Source organism: Rosa rugosa, chromosome 3 (assembly GCF_958449725.1).
Source record: "Rosa rugosa chromosome 3, drRosRugo1.1, whole genome shotgun sequence".
Lineage (NCBI taxonomy): Eukaryota > Viridiplantae > Streptophyta > Magnoliopsida > Rosales > Rosaceae > Rosa > Rosa rugosa.
The window spans coordinates 52539253-52558833 of NC_084822.1; the positions used below are offsets into that span (position 1 = coordinate 52539253).

Below are 19581 nucleotides of genomic sequence, written 5' to 3' on the forward strand. Positions count from 1 at the left end.
TTCATTGATTCCATATTAGCTCCCTGAAATTGACCGCCACGTCATTGTCGTCGTTTCTCTAACTTGAATTTAACGTCAACTTTGTGTTCATTTCATCGAGTGCTTCTTTTTCTTTACAACTGTTCACGATCTCATTGGCTTTATAAATACAAAAGGGTTCTTGACTAAAAGCACCAAAATGAGCCAAAATTATCCCACTTACCCCAGCAACTGATTTTTATTCCCACTAACCCAATTTAAAGAGAAATGACTATTCTGCCCTCAACTTAATTAATGAATTACATACTGCCACTCACTAATCTCTCTCCCATCCCGATCTCTCTCTCTTTCTTCCCCCCTACTGACCTCCGGCTCCGGCAACGTTTCAGACCCTCCGGCGCTCACCCAGCCTTTCCGGCGTAGTTTTTGACCCTCCGGCAACGTTTCAGACCCTCTCATTCCTCTCCGATCTGCTCTCTCTCCGTCTCTCTCTCTCTCTCATCGCTCCCGGATCTCCAACTCCGGCGAGGTTCGACCTCTCGCCCAGGTTCTGCTGCAACTCGCAGGTGAGCTCGACAGCGTCCAACCGCTGTCGCTCTGACAACGACCGCGTCCAACTGCTGCAACGCCCAGATTCCGTGCAACTCGCCGGTGAGCTCGACCGCGTCCAACTGCCTCGCTGGTGCTGGTCGACTTTTGCTCGGATTCTGCTGCAGCTCGCCCAAGCTCGGCCGGCGCTGACAACGACGACCACACGACGTCTTCGATGGCCTCCTGGACGCCGCCGGTGCTCGACCCAGGCTGTGGCAGAGGAGAAAGGTGATTGGGTGCCCAGAGCTTTTCTCTGGGTGCCCAAATCAATTTCTAGTTTTTTTTTTTTTTTTTTTTTTTAAGTAACAGGACAGAATGAAAGGAAAAAGGAAAAAAAAAAATTTGAATGTCTATTGCTCTCTAATTGACGTCTATTACCCCTCTATTGGAGGGCAATAGACGGCTATTGGGGGGCAATAGACGTTTTGAATTTATGTAATCTCCTTGTTTTTTTCTGTAATCAAAGTTTTATTTGTCTAAATTTAGGGAGATTAGTTCTCATTTTGGCAACTGAAAGTCCTATTGGGGGGTAATAGACGTCTATTGGGGGGCAATACATAGCTGATGGTCGTCTATTGGGGGCAATACATGGCTGATAGTCGTCTATTGGGGGGCAATACATGGCTGATAGTCATCTATTGGGGGGCAATACATGGTTGATAGTCGTCTATTGGGGGGCAATAGATGTCTATTGGGGGCAAAAAAAACTTTCCGGTGAGATTTTCAGCAAATTCCGGTGGGGGGCAGCCGGTGACCGGAATCCGGCGGCCGGTGACCGGAATCCGGCGACCAGTGACCGGATTCCGGCGAAAGTTGGCCGGATTCCGGCGACCGGTGATCGGATTCCGGCGACCGGTGACCGGATTCCGGCGCCCGGTGACGGGCTCCGGCGAAGTCTCCTATGGTTTCTCTCTCTTCCATTTTCTCTATTTCTCTCTCTAAGTAACAAAGGGGTGAGGGGTAAAATGGTATTAAAAAAAAATTAAAAACAAAAAAAAAATCTTAATGGGGTATTAGGGAAGACTCCCTTAGAGTGTATTGGGTAAGAGAGAATTAAAAAAACTTAATGGGGTAAGTGGGAAAAAAATCCCTAGAAATGGAGTAAATGGACAAAACATTGTGGTTTCGAGCCCAACACATTAAATAAGTTCACCCGTCGCGTCTCTTAATCAGAACTTTTAGAGTTTTTAGTCTCTACGGTGGAACACTATTCAGTGCACAGTCATATATAGTTGCAACAAGAATTGAGAGCGGGATATATTTTTCGGTTATTAAAAAACAATTGCTTATAAATATCAGCGACTCAGCTCTACTAGAATTGCTGGTTCATTTTCATAGCCGATGCATAGAAGAATTTTTTTTTTTTTTTTTATGTTTTGAGTGTTAGGAGTTGGGACTCACTGCATATATCTCCCAAATTATTGAAAAATAGAGGATAATCTTTGTGTGAAAAATTAACTTTTACTGTAGCTCATTTTAATTCTTATGGACCGTAATGATAACACTGATTCATTAATATGTGAAGTAGGTATTTTGGCATACTTTACTTCTGCTGACATTTGTTTGAGAGAAATGCTAGTTAGCACCCATTCTAGCTTTTGATTGTTCGAACAGTGGAACTCTTTCTGCTTTAACAAAAAGTTTAGCATACTTAGATACATCGCATTAAGACATAAATGTCGATCAATTTCATGAAGTAACTTGTTGTATTTCAAGAAGCATGATAGCACTTCTACATGTATTTATTGTTGTAGGAAAATATGATTAAAGAGAATTGTGAGAGAAAATAGTGTGTTCTATTATTGATAATAGGAGCCCTTTATATAGGGATTTACATAGTACATACAAGGTAATAGAATATGAATATAACTAGGAAATCTAGAACATTCTCCTATTACAACTCTAGAACCAAACCCTAGTTTGAAGAGGCACACAAGAATACAACATCCTTCAACACTCCCCCTTGTGCCGCTCAAACTTGGTGATGACACTTTGATCGTTGCCTCACTAAAAACTTTGTCAGGTAACAAAAACCCAGTGGGACAAAAATAACCCTGGTCGAAGGACAAAAAGAGCACAACACGTCCTTCACTCTTCGAGATTGAACATGTAGACATCATGCCTCCTCCTGATGTCGACATCTCCCCCTGATTGCTACAATAATGGGAGTTCGGATAACTTTCTCAATCCGATACTCTTCACATGTTTCTCGAATGTGGATTTAGGTAACGACTTAGTAAATAAGTCCGCTACATTATCCTCTGATCGGATTTGATTTACTTCAATCTTTAGAAGTGGTTGTTGTTGCTGATTGTAAAAGAACTTAGGCGATATATGTTTGCTGTTGTCGTCCTTGATGAAACCTAACTTCATTTGCTCAATACAAGCTGCATTATCCTCATAAATGCATGTAGGTTCATCTGTGGTAGACTTCAAACCACAAGTTCCTCGAATGTGTCTAATTACAGACCTTAGCCATATGCATTCACGCACGGCTTCATGTAGAGAAATAATCTTTGCAGGATTCGAGGAAGTAGCAACAAAGGTCTGTTTTGTAGACCTCCAAGATATCGCAGTGCTTCCTATGGTAAAGACATAATCCGTTTGGGAGCGACCTTTGTGAGGGTCAAAGAGATACCCTGCATCAGCAAATCCCATCAAAACATCACCATCGTTTTGGTGTAAGGGAGGAGGATGACACCGACCACCCTTGGCGGTGGCAACTTTGCCAGTCACGGCGTCTTTGGACAGCGCCTCTTGGGCTAATGAGGTTCGTTCTCATTCTTCCGTCATTCTTTTCTCTCTGCAGGGATAGAACAAGCCCATATCTATCGTACATTTTCAATAATGCAAGATTGTCTTTATACCAGTCCAATGGCGTTGCGTTGGCGCGGGGCTATATCTAGCCAACAAGTTCATAATAATTGAGGTGTCCGGTCTTGTATTGTGTTAAGTACAATAATGCGCCTATTGTACTTAGGTAGGGCACTTCCGCCAATTAACACGTCTTCATCATCATCCCTGGGACAAAACGTACCCCTCTTAGGGTCAAGACTACGGATGGTCATGGGAGTGCATCTTGACTTTATCAAAATGTCAAAGCATTCATTAACATGGAATATAAGTTCTAAATCTAGACAAAATCGTGTTCTCCCAAGGTCCTTCATCTCAAAATCGGATTTCAGGTGTTCAACTGTTTTCCTTAAATCTCAAGGGTTCCAATCATGTTTATCAACATAAACTGCGACAATTGCAAATCCGGAACTTGTCATGGAAACGCACGGGCATAGTTCATCATATCCCTTCCCAATCAAGTAGTCACTTTAGTGAGTGTTTCAACCTCATTGCAAACGCGCTCTGTGGTCTAGAGCCACTTGATTTGGGTAAAAGAAGTTCGCAAGAACCTTCATTATATTCTGTATCTAGATCCCCATAAAAGTACGTAGTGACCACATTCGTAAGCTGCATGTTCAGTTATTCAGAAACTACCAAACTGACAAGGTAGTGAAGTGCAATGACATCCATTACGAGAGAATATGTATTCTCGTAGTCGATTCCAGGGGGTTTTGTGAGAAGCCTTGCGCCATAAGACGAGATTACCATATCTTTTTCTCATCACACTATCTAACGAAGACCTATTAATGTCAACAAGTTTTATGTTAGGAGGTGTGGCATCTCAGGCCCGAAATCCTTCCTCTTCGTTAGTGAATCCAATTCAACCTGGATCGCATCTTTCCATTTAGGCCAATTTTCTCTACGTTGGCATTCTTCAACAGAGCAAGGTTCGATGTCATTGGTCTCAATAATTCCACGTCCTCATGTACACTAGTGTAGTTTGTAGAGATGTCTATATTCTCAGGAATTGGTTCTAACATTGAGGTGTCCCCCAACGATGTCTCTTGGACATAACCACATTAATCCAGAATATTCTCATGAGATGGATTTTGAGTATCAATGATCAATGGATCAAGTTGTGCCAAAATCGCTCTCTTCCTAGGGCGAGAATCCATCGAACCTATGGATCTCCTACGCTCTCTAGCAGAACCCATGGCCTATGACGCCATTATGTCACCTTGTGGCGTCACCATACCACCATCCATGGCGGCGGCGCCGTGCCCAGCTCCTTTGGGTAGCGCCATGTCCTTTTAAGGGGACATATATCCTTGCAGGCATGTTTGCAGTAAGTATATGTGATCTCATCACTTTTGGGGATCGAGATGAGACATAGTGGGGACAGACCACGACAATTCATGTCGTTCCTGTTGAACGTTGACGTTCTAATCTCCCCCTAACGACGGGAAGATTGTGACATTCCGCAAATCTAGCGGAAAAGAGATCGCCTGTTAAGGGTTCTACATAGCGGACTTATAGTTGGAGTTTTATATCCAAACACAAATATATATGCATTCGTTGCAATGACCCATTTTGATGCACTGTGGCTGCGCAATTGGCACATAAACCGCACACTCAAATATGCATAAGTACGAGATATTAGACTCGAACCCAGTCACAAGCTGTAACGCAAATAAAAGTTGAGTGGCTATGAGTCGTAGCCAAATTAGCATAGCTGCATGCGATATTGCATAACCCCACGCAGAAATATTGGTGCGCATTACCAATGTCCAGGCTACCATCGTAGTTGTTTAATGGTGGCTTTCCTGCGAGACCATTTGGGTGTGTACATTGAAATATGATGTCCGACATCAATCTCCAATGATATGCAATAGTCATCAAAAGTCTTCGATGGACACTCTCTAGCATTGTTAAGTCCAATTGACTGAATTGGATGATCCGAGTAGTGAACCCATAGCCATATGATTTGGGCTAGAAGTTTATCATAAGCAGCATTACGAGTAGACGATAGCGCGACACGTGACCAACATGTCCGCACATCAACCAACATCATAAAACATCTAAGCAGTCCGCAAGTTGGTTGAATCGATCCACAGTAAGAATGAGATATTTTCTTTAGTGTCCTTTGCATAGGATGGTCTAGATCCTAACTTTGCTAAAGAGCAGGCTTTGCAAAACGAAAGATGGGCTTTAGAAGCAATCAATGAAGAATTTAGTTGAGCCACGAAGTCACAATGGACTTTAGAAGTAGAAAAAAAAAAAGGAACCAAGGATGTATTGGTGGCGTCAAAAGCCATCTTTGGGTCGCAGGGGTAGGCGGTGCCGGCCATTGATGGCCGGTTTTACATAGGGACGGTGTCGTGTGGCGCATGTGCCCTTCCTTGGACCAAATTTCAGTTTTAACTTCTTTTCGTTTTGAAAAATGGATGTCTGTGTGAAGTCTTTAGTACACGGATCATCATATCATGACCTGGGTGTCCCAAACGGTCGTGCCAAAGCCTATATGTGTCAGAACCCCATAAGTCATCTCTCATGACATGGTTGGGTTCAGTGATGCGAATAGTGGTTGCATACAACCCACTAGAGCGACACATAAGTTTCTCTAATACTCGTTTATGTCCATAGTCATTAGATCGAGGTGATGCAAATGAACTCTTGTCCATTCTCACAATGTGTTTCCACATGAAAACAATTGGCTCTTATAAAGTTCAAATTAAGATATGTCCAAGATATTAAATAATCGACACTTTATTAATAGCCAATGATTACATCAAAGTTTCGTAACCAAAAATCTAATCCAAAAATAAAAATCAAACTAAGACAAATTGTAGTCACTCAATCCTTTTTGTAATTCCAATTAAATATGACCAGGAAAGTAAGAAGAGATGTCGGTGGAGCACGCTTAAGTACCACTAATCTCAACTAGTTTCCTAGACATCATACTTAATTAGGTGAGCCTAGTGAGAAAGAGCTAAGACAAAATGTCATTCATTGATTAGGGCACAATTGCCATTACATAATTCTTGGAAAATAAAAGACTACATAAAATCTGCGGCATTTTATCTTCATCGCCAGATTTGAAGTCTTCATTGACTCGATGTCTTGATCACCATGAGGCGGCTACCTTCTTAGGTACATTGCAAACTCAGGTCCATTGATCAGACGTTCCACATCAGAAATAGACACCATAAAGAGGATTCTCCCTTGATTGAGGCGCATTGGCGCAATGTGCATGGTCCCTAAGACCTGAGGCGTTGGAAAATTATGACCATGGCCAACTGTTTGAATCCAAAATGAGCATTTTGGCCTGACAAGGCGTGTCTTAGAGAAATTGAGCCAATGTCAGTGGCTTAAGCTATATATTGTCGACAAGTTCGAAATATATTATTTAGAGGCTAAATAAAGCCTACATGCAGAATTATGGAAGATTATGCGAGCTGCAAGAAAAGGAAATGATGGAAGCATGGAAATGAAAAGTCAACTTTAGCACATTTTCCTACTTCGGCTAGGAGAAACCGAGCTAAACAAGGAATGAGGGGCGGCAGACTAACCAAACGAAATCCAAATGAGCTAAAACTTTCCAGATTCATTCTAGACATCTTAAAGATCATTTCTTATGAATAGTTCAAGAGCTAGTTTGGAGTAGAAAATCTTCAAACAATCAGTCCAATTTTCTGAAAGACAAAACTGGAAAAATGGACCTGTAAGGAGTCCAGCAGAATTTCCGGCCCAACCACATGAAATTAAGCTCTGAAATTTCACCACAATGATCTACACTCATGGTAGATCATTTTATATGAAGAAGTCGAAGGCCCATTCTGAGTTCTTGGTGGAGATATAATTGAAGGAATAAAGGAGCAGAAAGTGACTCAAACCTAACAAATTCCATTAGTGTTTAAGTGCTTAACCCATCATGATTTGTTTAAGGCCAACCACTATGGCTTGGTAGCCTATATATAGAGGCTACAACAAGTAACAATTCACAACACAATTCATCAACTAATCTCTACGATTACTCAAGTCTCTCCGGAGAACCCCTCTCTTTCTCTTACCGGTGATCACACTCCAGTCCTAGTCTTCTCAGGAGCCGACTGTCAGTGCCACCAAACCCTCTGTCAAAGTGCTTCGGTCCTAGTCTCCTCGGGAGCCGACTGTAGTACAGCGACCACAACGGTTACGGAACCAGCCAAGCAAGGGTAACGCCCTTGCAAACCAGCTAAGCTAAAGTCATGCTTTGGCAAGTTCTCTCTACTTCCCGGTGATTTCGCTCTGCTCAACCTACAACGTTGAGTATCGACTTGGTGACACAAGACAAAGTCCTCCAGCACGAGGCACAGAAGACCCCCACGACGAGGTTGGTGCTCTCCTCGTCTACAGTCGCTCAAAAGAAGTCAGGTTAAGGGACACCCCCGATGACCGCACCCGAACGGTGCTGGCACGCCCTCGCAGAAAAGAGACTATTGACCAGCTGCAGCAAAATTGGAGTCAAACACCAACGTTGGCTTCATGGTTTCCAACCCTTCGTCCCTCAAAGTCACGGCTCCTATGGTGGCGTGATTGTTGCCTTTGGCGATTACCTTCATGAGCATTTCGATCGTATGGATCATGACATCTATGGAGACTTTCTCTAGCCATGGAACAATGCTCTTGGTGGCCATCTCGAAGCCTATCAATTTCTCTTCTCACAAGCTCGTTGCCATGTCTTTCAGCAGTGGCCATAGCTTCAATAAGCTGTTGAAAACTTGTGATCCGTCTTGGGTTTACGTGAGTCCGGAATAAATTAGAGGACCTCATAGCATAGACAGGGAAGATATTGAGGGTTTTCTCAATCAATTGGTCTTCTGTGATCGTCTTGCCACAGATACGCATCATTGCTCTGATGCGGCGAGCTTCCGAATAAAATTGCATGACTGTATCAAAGTTAGAGAAGCAAAGATCATTCCATTCTGCTTCTAAATTCGAAGGATGGAGTCACGAACATTACCATTAACATTCCTGAAGCGCTGGCCATAGCTTTATAGCGCTATCCTCATTCATGAACTCAAACTGGAGGTCTCTATCCATATGACACATCATTACTCAAACTGGAGGTCTCTATCCATATGACGCATCATTAGGGTAAGTGCCCTAGAATTGTCAATTTCAGTTTGAGGGTCTGGAGCAGTTCCTTTAGAACAAAGCTCTTGGATTGTGTGCAATAGATCACGGGAAATAAGATGGAGTTCAATGTCCTGAGCCCACAATAGGTATCTTTTGCCTGCATAATCCAATGGAACAAAATTGAGTTCGTTCGAGTTCGACATCCTGAAAAGTGAAACAAAAACGAATTAGTTTCGGAGTCAATGCTTCCACGAAAACTAATATTAATAAGATTTCCGAGCTATGCTACCAAGAAATCTATTTCCAAGAATATTTGGATTAGACCGAAACAATGATGTTTGATATGGTCAAAAATTGATGCTTGCGGACGCTCTTAGTCCGAAGATCACGAACGCTTTTAGTTCAAATATCACAAACGCTATTAGTTCGTATGTAGCGTGAATCCCCACAATTTCGCTTATTAAGTAATCGAACGACGTTATAGAAAGGTGGGATGGAAGAGAAGGGAGGTTGCAGATCCCCGAATAAAATAAAGAAATTTAAAAGACAAGAAAACAGGAACTTTAATCTTTAAAAACTTACTTGTTGATTCGGGGCTTGAGTCACGCGCGTGTTGATGCAGGCGTGATGGAGCGAAGCTAACTGAGAAGATGGTGAAGCGAGGCTTGCAGCGGTGTCGGATGCGTGGGGCAGCAGGGGCTACAATGGCAAACTACGGGGCTTGCGAGGCTGCAGGGCTGCAGAGTGCGAGATGCTGGCAGGCTGGTGCGCGGGTTGCTGTAAGCTGGCAGGCGCACGGGTTGCGGGGGACAGACGCTAGCGTGGGCTAGCTGTGTGTGATGGTTGTGGAGGCAGCGGGCAAGCGTAGGGCTGCTGGGCAGCAGATGCAGGGCGTTTTAGGGTTTTGGTTTTTAGGGCTAGGGTTAGGGTTATGGCTCATGCTGATAACGTGTTGTAGGAAAATATGATTCGAGAGAATTGTGAGAGAAAATAGTGTAATCTATTATTGATAATAGAAGCCCTTTATATAGGGATTTACAGAGTACGTACAAGGTAATAGAATCTGAATATAACTAGGAAATCTAGAATCTTCTCCTATTACAACTCTAGAACCAAACTAGTGTTTGAAGAGGCACACTAGAATACAACATCCTTCAACATTTATTTTATTTTTCATCAAGGATGTGGGAGAATTTGAATTTTGAACATACATTAATGTATAATTCGAGCCAGATAATAGTCTAAAACCTTGAATTTATTCTCAAACACTCAAACGATGTGACAAAATAAGTTCAATAGAATTGCAAAAGAATGCATAGCAAGCCTAGGAGACATGACCTAGGGTTTTATGGAACTGAATATTAACCAATACTCTACTCATGGCAGGGACGATGATCATCGACGTCGACAGTGAGCCTTGCACATATCTTGGCAGTCATAGTAGCAAGGTCCTCCACAGTGAAGAGGGCAGTCCAATCTCATCCCTTTGCACCGCCCTTTACGCATGCATTGTGCAAACTCTCCTAGCTTGTAATGATCCTCACTGAACCTCCCTGTCCCCCGATACACACGATGATGATGCCTTTTACCTCCTCCGTTTCCGCCGCCTTGGCTTCCGCAACCCCACTTCCACCACCCACTCCCACCTCCTCCTCCACCCCATCCCCAACCACTACCTCCACCACCGCCACCTCGCCCACCGCCTCCACCTCCACCTCCACCTCCACCACCCCAACTCCACGAGTAGCCTCCTCCTCCACCGCCTCCGCCACCCCCACTACCACGGCCACGGCCACCTCCTCCTCCCCCTCCTCCACCACCGCCGCCACCTCCTCTTCCTCTATTCATCCAAGAGTGTTTGTTTTTGCTGTTGATAACAACTTCAGTAGTGTAAGAAGCGCTCTTGTTTCTAGCTTCTGTTTTGTCGCCTTGATCAAAAGCAAGAGCTAGAGAACTAGCATTGCCTACTTCACTATTAGCAGTAACATTCTCCACCTTACCATCACCTTGCAAACCAACAATGGCTATCGAAATAAACAAGATAGCCCATAAGTTTCTCAGTGTATCCATGACTAGCTAGAACGTACGAAGTCGGAAATGAGATGCAAACTGTATCTGGGTGACCATAGCATAGTACCAGTTATATAAGCAACTGATGCTAGTACCAAGGTGAAGAAGATACGAGTCGTGCACTTGACAACTTAGACTTTTGTCCCCACGTACTTGTCACAAATCTCTAAGGAAACCCAGTCCCGCTCTCTCAATTTCAAGCTCACCGGCCAAAAGACAGAGATGCCTTGCGTCCTACTTTTGTCCCCACCTGTGATTTGCAGAGACTAAAATACAGCTAGGCTGGAAGCTTGGCCTCGCCCACTTATGAGGCACGCGCACAGCTAGCAAGACCATATCAGACTACTAACCTCTAGCCAGTAATTTCGACATAGTTGCAGTTTCATCTATCAGTGGACCTCTTCCATTTTGAGTAACAGAAAGTAATCGACTTCTTTTGGTTATATTAGAGGTTCAGTTTGAATTACAGAGAAGGATCCGGTTCTTCTAAAGTTAAACTAACTGAATTCTACTTTGTCGCGATTGATGGCTTCCTACATATTCCTTTCCGTAAGTACGGTTCTAAAGACAAATTACCGATCAGTAATACCATGCCCTACAATGTGAGTACGTACTGCTGTACTCATTGCATTTCGCTTGGCCTTTAAGCCTGCTGGAAAATGAAGAAAGTATGTAACAATACCAAGCAACAGAATGGTGGGGTCACGGTATTTGTATACAAGCTACAATTACAAGTATGTTGCCATCATCTCCATGTTAAATATTAAGCACCTAATCGCATGATAATCACCCGTCTCTGGAAATTATTGCCTCCTTGGCTCGGTTTAGGGCGAAATATGTACGCCCTAAACCAAAGCCAAGTTACTATACTGTGTAACTGTAAGTGTTTGAAAGTTGAAAACGAAGCCGAGTTACCATACTAACTTAGAGTGTTTGAAAGTTGAAAACGTAGCCAAGTTACCATACTAACTTAAGTGTTTGAAAGTTGAAATGTAACTGGATATAATTGAACCTTTTTTCTGAAGTGTCCAGCTATGGAATCGGAAATGATCATTTGAACCGAGGGACCAAATGCTCAGCCACTCAGGACCGCAGCAAAGTGCATGTGACTGTTGCCTTCCATCATGGCAACATAGAGATCAACAGAGTGATGCTAAAATATTATTGCAACAGAAATGTAATGATGCTGAGCTCAAAACCAGAAGCTATAATGTATCAGAATTTGGTGGTCACGAGGCTTAGTCTCCAAGACTCGTCCTGTTTCCATAAAACTAATACAAGTATGCCAAAATTTGTTTGAGAAGACTTATCACTTGCCTTATCAAATAACAAACAGGTGAGGTGGGGGTGTCGTTTCTCATCATCACCCACAAAATAGACCTTCCACCAGTGCCATTTCTATACCTCAATTAATTTCAATACAGAAATTAAACAGTTCATTCCTATACAGATGAAGGAAAATAAATCAAATTAGAACACAAAAGAACTAGGAAGAAGGGATGGAACTGGAAATGGTAACATGGCGAAAACTATGTGCCAGCCGAGCTGTTTTGTTCCTGGGGTGTGTTATCTTCTGTATTTTCTTTTCTGAAAACAGGGTAGTAAGACTCAAGTTCAAGCAGCTCCAAGATCTGTTTCGTCTTCCAAAGATAGGATGAGTGGCCTTCTACAAATTGCGTTACATCAACCTGCAAAGCCAATGGGAAAGTAATGATCAGTTTAAGAGTAAAAATACAAAACCACAATTGCAAATATAAAAAGGGATTTGGAATTAGAGGACTTGCATTTTCGATGCCAGGAACATTGACAGCTTGAATTCCAGCCAAACCTTGAGATAGCAAACTGTACATGGTAAACCACTTAGTTCTATCAGATTCATATCTAGCTTAATCATTTTATGGCCATAAGTAGCAACCTGATTACATATCTTTAATGCAGAACATTTTATGAATCAATAACGTTAATACCTTGCACGAAAGGCAACTCCTAGTGTCCAATCATTTGTAGAAAAAGCATTCACAAATCTCCCTGCCACCATCTGTGAATAAACCTTTAGTTACTTGTAAAAGTAGTACCAAAGAAGATTTGCATAGAAAACCAATCAAAAGTTGGAAAAGAATACAAAAAGTGAAACAGAAATAGGTATAGTGGTATTTGTAAGAATAGTACTATAGTATCAGCACAGACACAACTTACAGCAGAAACCAACTAAAATCTGGAAACATAAAAACAGATAAGTCTACCTTCCGTGCATCTTCCCAATTTTCATCTTCAATTGACACTGGTGCTCCAAGCAGGACAACCCTTTCTACCAGACCAGCTGCAGAAGTGCAGAATCAAAAGTATATTTAAATACACACCAACTAAAATTGCACACAGTAACATGAAGTCATGAATCAGATGGTGATGGTTACCATTGTTCCCTTCTGATTCAGCTAAACATTCTAGACATTTAAAAATCACTCTGCCCCCAAGTGAGAATCCTATGAGCGTCACAGGCCTGGACCAACAATGGGGAATCTAAGTGAAATGATACATATAATGTCTCAATGAGAGATGGGACATATCTTTTACCTGTTGCCTTGCAGTCCCTTCAACAATACTTCAGCAAGCATCTTCCCAGCTTTATCTGATCTGGCCAGAAAAAAGGAAACAAAAATTTAATATTTTTGTCTCCCGCTCCAAGTACTAAAAGCTCAAATTGACAATTTCAAGTGCATGATATGAATCCCACGGTCTCACCTTGGAAGCTGATTATATACTGATTATATAAGAAACACAAGATAACCATAACAACTTAAGCTAAACAAAAATTTGCAAAGGGACAGATAGCACCAGGAAGAATTTGGCACTTAAATTTATTGTGAAACTGAAACTGGAAAAGGAAAAATTACCTGTCAACTGCAATCGCCCATTTGCTATCTATAAGATCAGATGCAGTAACCAAGGTTGCTGGCATAGCGAACGCTGCTACTAGTGTGTTTAATACAGTCAGCATGGCACCTTCTTTCATCAACTCGAGGGCAATTCCTGCGACAGGATGCAATAGTATTGGTGGTGGATATGCTGATAGTCAGTTAAAAAAGGTACAGATATGAGGTTATGGAAGTACTTGAAGTAAGCCAGTCTTGAATTGCAGTGCTCAATGCAACCAAATTCTTAGACTCCCACCACAGTGCATACCTAAAAGTTCACTACATCAATACCAATTACTTAGCCAGCGATGATAACTCAGATCCTAAGGCTTCAAAAGGACAAGACACTTTCAAGTGAAAAATCAGCTAATTAATAGAAGGGTCAATTATAGCATTGGCCGTCAACCTTCCAATAGTCAGCTAGAAAAGATGACTTTTATAAGGTTATGAAAGTACATGAGGTAAGCCAGTCTTGCATTGCAGTGCCCAGTGCAACAATACTCTTACACATCGACCATATAAATACCTATATATTCACTACATTAATGTCAATGACACTGTGCACACTGTCTAAGCCATCCCAAAAGCATCCACTTTAAAGTACAACAGCCATATAAAAGGTTGGACTAAGAATGATTTAATGTATACGCCCCACTGGTATGAGCATGTCCAGTATATCAAGTTGCATTATTGAGAGTCTAAACATAACCAAGCATTAGACATGAGAAGAGACCACTATTATAGACAAAAATGAGCTCACTTAAAATATAGTTTCAACTAAAAAGCACCAGCCAAAACCTACTTCTGGATACATGATTCACAGTCTCCTTGAGGAATGAAAGATACAGAAAAATAACTATACTAAGGTTTATCATGGTCCTTGATGCACATAATATGATACATTTCTTACCTCTCCAAGTGGTCATTGTAGCCTTCCCAAGGCCTCATAAAATCTTCATCCTCAAAAACAAGTCCTGAAACCACTATTCCCACTGCTAGCCGCTGAACAGGTTTACTGAAATCGGTAAGCATTTCATTCATAGAAGAAGAGGTTATGCCGTATAAAACTCTCAATTTATTTTTACAATATCATACGAATCCCTCACAACTCCCTGGCCCCCAAAAATTTCAAAGTAATTGATAAAATGACTTGAACTCACTCCTTGGTTATAAGTTCCTTCAACTGCTTTGAACTCAAATTCTTCAATGTTGCCGATTCTTCTAGCCATTTTAGTTCCCGTAAGTCCAGCCCCAGCAGCTGAGATTACCAAAAAAAAAAAAGTAAGGTAAGTATCAATTCCATGCCTTTTCGTTTTATTTTTATTTCTTTAGATGAAAGATATAGAATCTCTCCATTGCCGCCCCAAAAGCTTGAATTATGTGTAAAAAAGACCAAGCTTTATACAAACATCAAAACCTAAGACAAAAGGTACTCGCTAACACAAACGTTGAGATAACATATCCATAACCTGCCAATCTTCAAAGGGCTGGTTGCTCTAACAATGGACAGGAATTTTCTAATCTGAAATTTAGTGTAGAGTGTCCCTATGCCTAGCTTGCATTTCAGGCAGACACGACTCACTAAGAACAAGCTGGAAAAAAGAGATCCAAGATCTTCCAATAAAGTGAAAAAAAACAAAAACAAAAAAAAACAAAATCACTTTTGCACCTCCAAATGATGCAGCAACAGCAAGAGAACCAGTAACAGACCCCGTGGCAGTTGCTGCAGCAGCGAAGCCAGTTGCTCCTATTGCAGGAACAATGCCACCCAATACAGGAGCTAGAGCACTCAATCCCTGCGCAATTGCAGGAGCAGCTAGACCTGTGAAATGATCAAAGACAAAAACAGAATAAGTCTACTGCTTCTGTCCTAAGATTGGATCGCAAGAGAGCTCTGAGATCATTACAGATTGACAGATCTCATACCACCAGTGATAGCCATCAAAGTTCCTCCTGTTAAAGCAGCTGCACCAATTAGACCTCCCCGTTTCCATTTTTCCACTGAGGTATCATCATTTTGTTTTTTCTCTCCATCAACACCTTCTGTCTTCTCTTTATTAACAACCTCTTTTAACGAAGCCATGAAAGAACAAGCAACCATCGTCTCCATAACTTCCTGCAAAATAAGAATATTCATCATAAATGACTCAATTCACACAGAAATGAATGACCACTAAAAAAGAAGAAGAAGAAGAAGAAGAAGAAGAGAACTTCTTAGTTCATATAGAGACGCACCACTTTCAGCCATTCAACCCCAAGCCAAGTTGCCAGCAACCTCAATGCGACGCGGTGTCGAGCATCATAACCGTTCCTTACTTTATCGCCACTTTCACTATTGTGTGCCACACAGGCTGACAGAATTGCATAAAGAACTGTTATTTTCTTCTCATAACTGAGCCGCCTTCCCTCTTCAACAGGCACCTCAAGGCGTTTAGATTCATTTGGATCTTTTATTTCAGTGGATATCACAGAAACTGTCCTCTTTGGGGCCTCATAAGCCTTGTCAGAGACCTCAGACGCTATTTCCGTTTCAGTATTGGAAAATTTTTCACGACATTTAGCTTCATATTCATAATTCTCACTCCTATCCACTGCATGAGCATCGGCGCTTTCCTCACTACGAACCATGGTATCAACAGTTTTTGTCAGAGCAACTTCCTTCTCAGTTTTCTCAGCAGAAGCCACCTCATCAGCTCCCTCCTTTAGTAAGGTCAAGAACTGAACAAAAATAGCTAAATTAATACAACACCACATAAAAAGTGGTGGTGGAAGCAAAATGAAACTTGTGAGCCAAAAAGTCAATAAAATCCGTATTCCTCTTCCAAGCAAACAATTGAAATCAAATAAACAGCGGCAACCTTCAAGCTGCAATACATTAATCATACTAATGCCAACAATATTCTTATTACCAGTTTCAATAGTTCGAAATTCAAAGAAAAAAAAAAACGAGGAGGGAAGAAGAAAACTCACCGCTCCTACATGATGCCTAACTTGTGAAGAAGATCCTGCAGTTTCCTTCAGCCCCTTCCACGATTTGTCCTCCACTCCTAGAAACCTAAAATTCAACCAAAACGTACAACTACGAAATCAAAACTGTCCAATCCGCATTAACTAAAACCAATTACAAGCGTAACTTAAATACCTGAGAACAGGATAAAGCAAACCAGAACTCTCGTGGATCCAATTGCCGGGATCATCCGAAACCGAAATGGTCCTGCCAACGCTGGCACCATCCCCGATCGTCTCCTCCTCAAGAGGGAGCAAAGCATTCAACGGCCGAGTCTGGTGGATCTGAGTCTGGTGAAGCGCCAGCGCAAACAGAGCTCCGGCGGCGTATCTCTGAGTCTGTGTGAGTACTCCCTTGGCCTCCATAACCGGCGCTGCTTCGGGTTTAACGGTCACACAGCATCGAAAACGCAAGAGGTTAGAATTCGGTAACGGAAGTAGGGGTTTCAATTTAGCGAACCTATAGATTTTCATTCAGAATTGAAGTGACATGAACTCCACAAGTTTACCCAAAACGAAGTCTCATCATGTAACTAATTCTCCCGCCCCGCCTATATTTGTGAGCTTGAGACTCGTTAAGGCGGCCTTTACCTTTTCAACCAGACACCCGCATTCGCCACGTGGCATTAATAGTGAAAAGCCTGTAACTGCTACGTGTAGAAGTGGTAATGCCGACCTCTAAAATTGATATTTGGACCTGAAAAAAGTTCAATTATTAATAGACTCTGTCAAGTTATATGAAAAAGACACACCCCTAATTACTTAATACACCACCCATTTAATTTCTCATTCTAATAATTTACTAAATACACAACCCAAAGTACCTAAAATACCTTTAATCTCAAAAATCATGAAATATCCTACTTTTTAACTATGTTAAGGTTTACTATTTAATAGGGCCATTAAGTTTTTTTTTTCCAAGAAAGTAAGGAAAAGGAGACCTAGGGTTTTTTCCAGTTTTCCATCTCTGCGTCTCGTCCGGCGGCTCCCGTCCGAGGCAAGCCTCTGGCCTTGTCGAGGTATGGTGAGTGCAGCCGGACGGGGCTTCTCTTGAGGCTATGGCTCTGCAGGTTTTCGTGGGAAGGTTGCTGCTCTATCTCTCGGCATGGTGGTTGGGGCGGAGTTCTTGACACCTAATCTCTGATGCGCGGGGCTGTGGTGTACGGTGGTGGAGCTTCGGCGCTAGTATTCAAGACTCGTTGGCGATGAGATTTGGATCTGGCAGGTCGTGAAGACGATGAGCATGACGGTGCAAATGGCGGCGCAGGAGTGGCGGCGCGGTCGTGTCGGCATGGTCGTGGGGCCTTGATTGATCGGAAGTGATGAGGCGGCTGTGCGTACAATCGTCGTGCAGAGGAGCTTGGTTTCTGGGCTTGGGTCAGACCATGCTTATTGGGCTGGGATGGTGACTTTTCTGGGGTCTGTTTTGTTGGGCTTTTCTAATAGTTAGTTTTTACTTTCTAATAATTTCCTTTGTTTTAGGAAGCTATGCTTCTAGGTTTTTAGTAGTGTCATCGAGTCTTGTTTACTCTGTCTATTTACTATGTAGTAGTTAATAGTCTATAGGCTCCCTTTCTGAGCATGGAACCGTCAAATTATTGGACCTAATCTATGTATCACTGTGCTACTACCACAAACTCTTTATCTACCCCATGTTGGTAGAGGGAGGATATGTAATGGCCCTTTCTGGCTTTCGATGAATGACAGTCACCCTATTTGGGTTTATTCAAAAAAAAAAAGGTTTACTATTTAATATGATTAGTATATTGACATTTATTACTTGTGTTAGTTATTGAGAAATCCATAAAGATTTATTATTGTTCCCTTTAAATAGATGCATATAAATAGGCTTTGTGTTATTTGAGCTCTCATCCACCAAACACTATGTTAATCAAGTATAAAATTATGAGTTGAACATTCAACCAAAACTATACCATTAGTTTCTCCATAGTGACGGAAATAAATAGTTGTCATTAGAGGGGTCAAACAAATTAACAATTACAAAGTTATTTCACCTGTGATGTTTTATATTAGAAAATAAATTGATTAATCATAACTCTTAGAATTTTTCAACGGCAACTTACAACAAGCTCCAAAAAACTCGGACGGCTTGGGTCTAGGGTTTGCAAATTCCTCCTCGTCCGGCGGCGCTCCTATTCGGCGTGGGTCTGCCTCGTCGTCAATGGATTGCTGCCGGACGGGTGTTTGAACACTAGTTGCCTGACAGTCTCTTGGTTTTGGCTTACGGTTTGGCTGGATGGTGTGACAAGAGCTCCGAACGAAGTCTTTAGCACAGTGGACGGTGGTTCAACGCTGGTCGCGCTTCGTCGAGGCACCTTCAAGATCGGCGACGTGATAGCGGGGGCTGGATCGGCTGCATCTTGGGAGGCTAGTTTCGACGCGGCGTGGCTCAGTCGTGCCTTGACGATGGATTGCGGTGGTCTGGTCCGACGTGGGCGTGTGAAGGCAAGGTCGGCGTTTGGATTGGCGGTGTGGTCTGGCGTTAACTTGGGGCGCGAAATCCGGTGATGAGTTTTGGCGACGAGATCCTGCGATGGGTTTCGGCAGCAAGATCTGGCGCTGGGGGCGGTGGTCGACGACCAGTGTGATGAAGATAGACTTTAGGCTTGGGTCAAGCTTTCTTTGTTGGGCCTGAGTTGGATCTTTCTTAGGGCTGTGGGGCTGCGATTTTGGGCTGGCTACTTTTAGTTTGTCTTTTGTTCAATTTTCCCTTTGTTTAGGGAACTCTATTTCCTTTGTTTTTAGGGTAGCTATAAGTTTTTATCTTTAGGCTTGCTTATTTACTATGTTACTTCATAGTCTATAGGCTTGCTTGAATAAGTGAGCATGGGTACCGTCAAATGATCGGACCTAATCTATGTATCGCTGTGGTTTTCCACAAACTCTTTATCTACCCAGAGATGGTAGAGGGAGGATATGTAATGGTCCTTTCTGGCCTGAGTATTATTATATATCGACATGATATTCTTCAAAAAAAAATCATAACTCTTAGAACAAAAAAGGAAATTAACTAAAAAATGGGAGTAAAGCGATATGTTTTAAAAAT

At 42.2% G+C, this 19581-nt stretch overlaps 1 protein-coding gene across 6 annotated transcripts; it reads right to left on the reverse strand.

Annotated features, from left to right (window-relative positions):
* Positions 1-11658: 11658 nt before the first annotated feature.
* Positions 11659-17089, reverse strand: LOC133735853 (uncharacterized). Of its 6 annotated transcripts, XM_062163282.1 has the most exons (16): positions 17024-17089; positions 16651-16888; positions 16479-16563; positions 15744-16226; positions 15435-15624; positions 15178-15330; positions 14669-14766; positions 14419-14510; positions 13706-13776; positions 13488-13623; positions 13168-13227; positions 13008-13093; positions 12837-12913; positions 12561-12631; positions 12378-12435; positions 11659-12281 (listed from the first exon to the last, which is right to left on the reverse strand). In XM_062163282.1, the coding sequence occupies exons 2-16, from the start codon at positions 16878-16880 to the stop codon at positions 12123-12125; spliced, it is 2049 nt and encodes a 682-aa protein (XP_062019266.1). In that variant the 5' UTR covers positions 16881-16888; positions 17024-17089; the 3' UTR covers positions 11659-12122. The 6 variants fall into 6 exon arrangements, 2 of the variants coding, with proteins under 2 accessions (XP_062019266.1, XP_062019265.1); XM_062163281.1 differs by having other exon boundaries at positions 16651-17083; XR_009859287.1 differs by having other exon boundaries at positions 12200-12281; positions 12561-12621; positions 16651-17084.
* Between the last annotated feature and the right edge of the window lie 2492 nt (positions 17090-19581).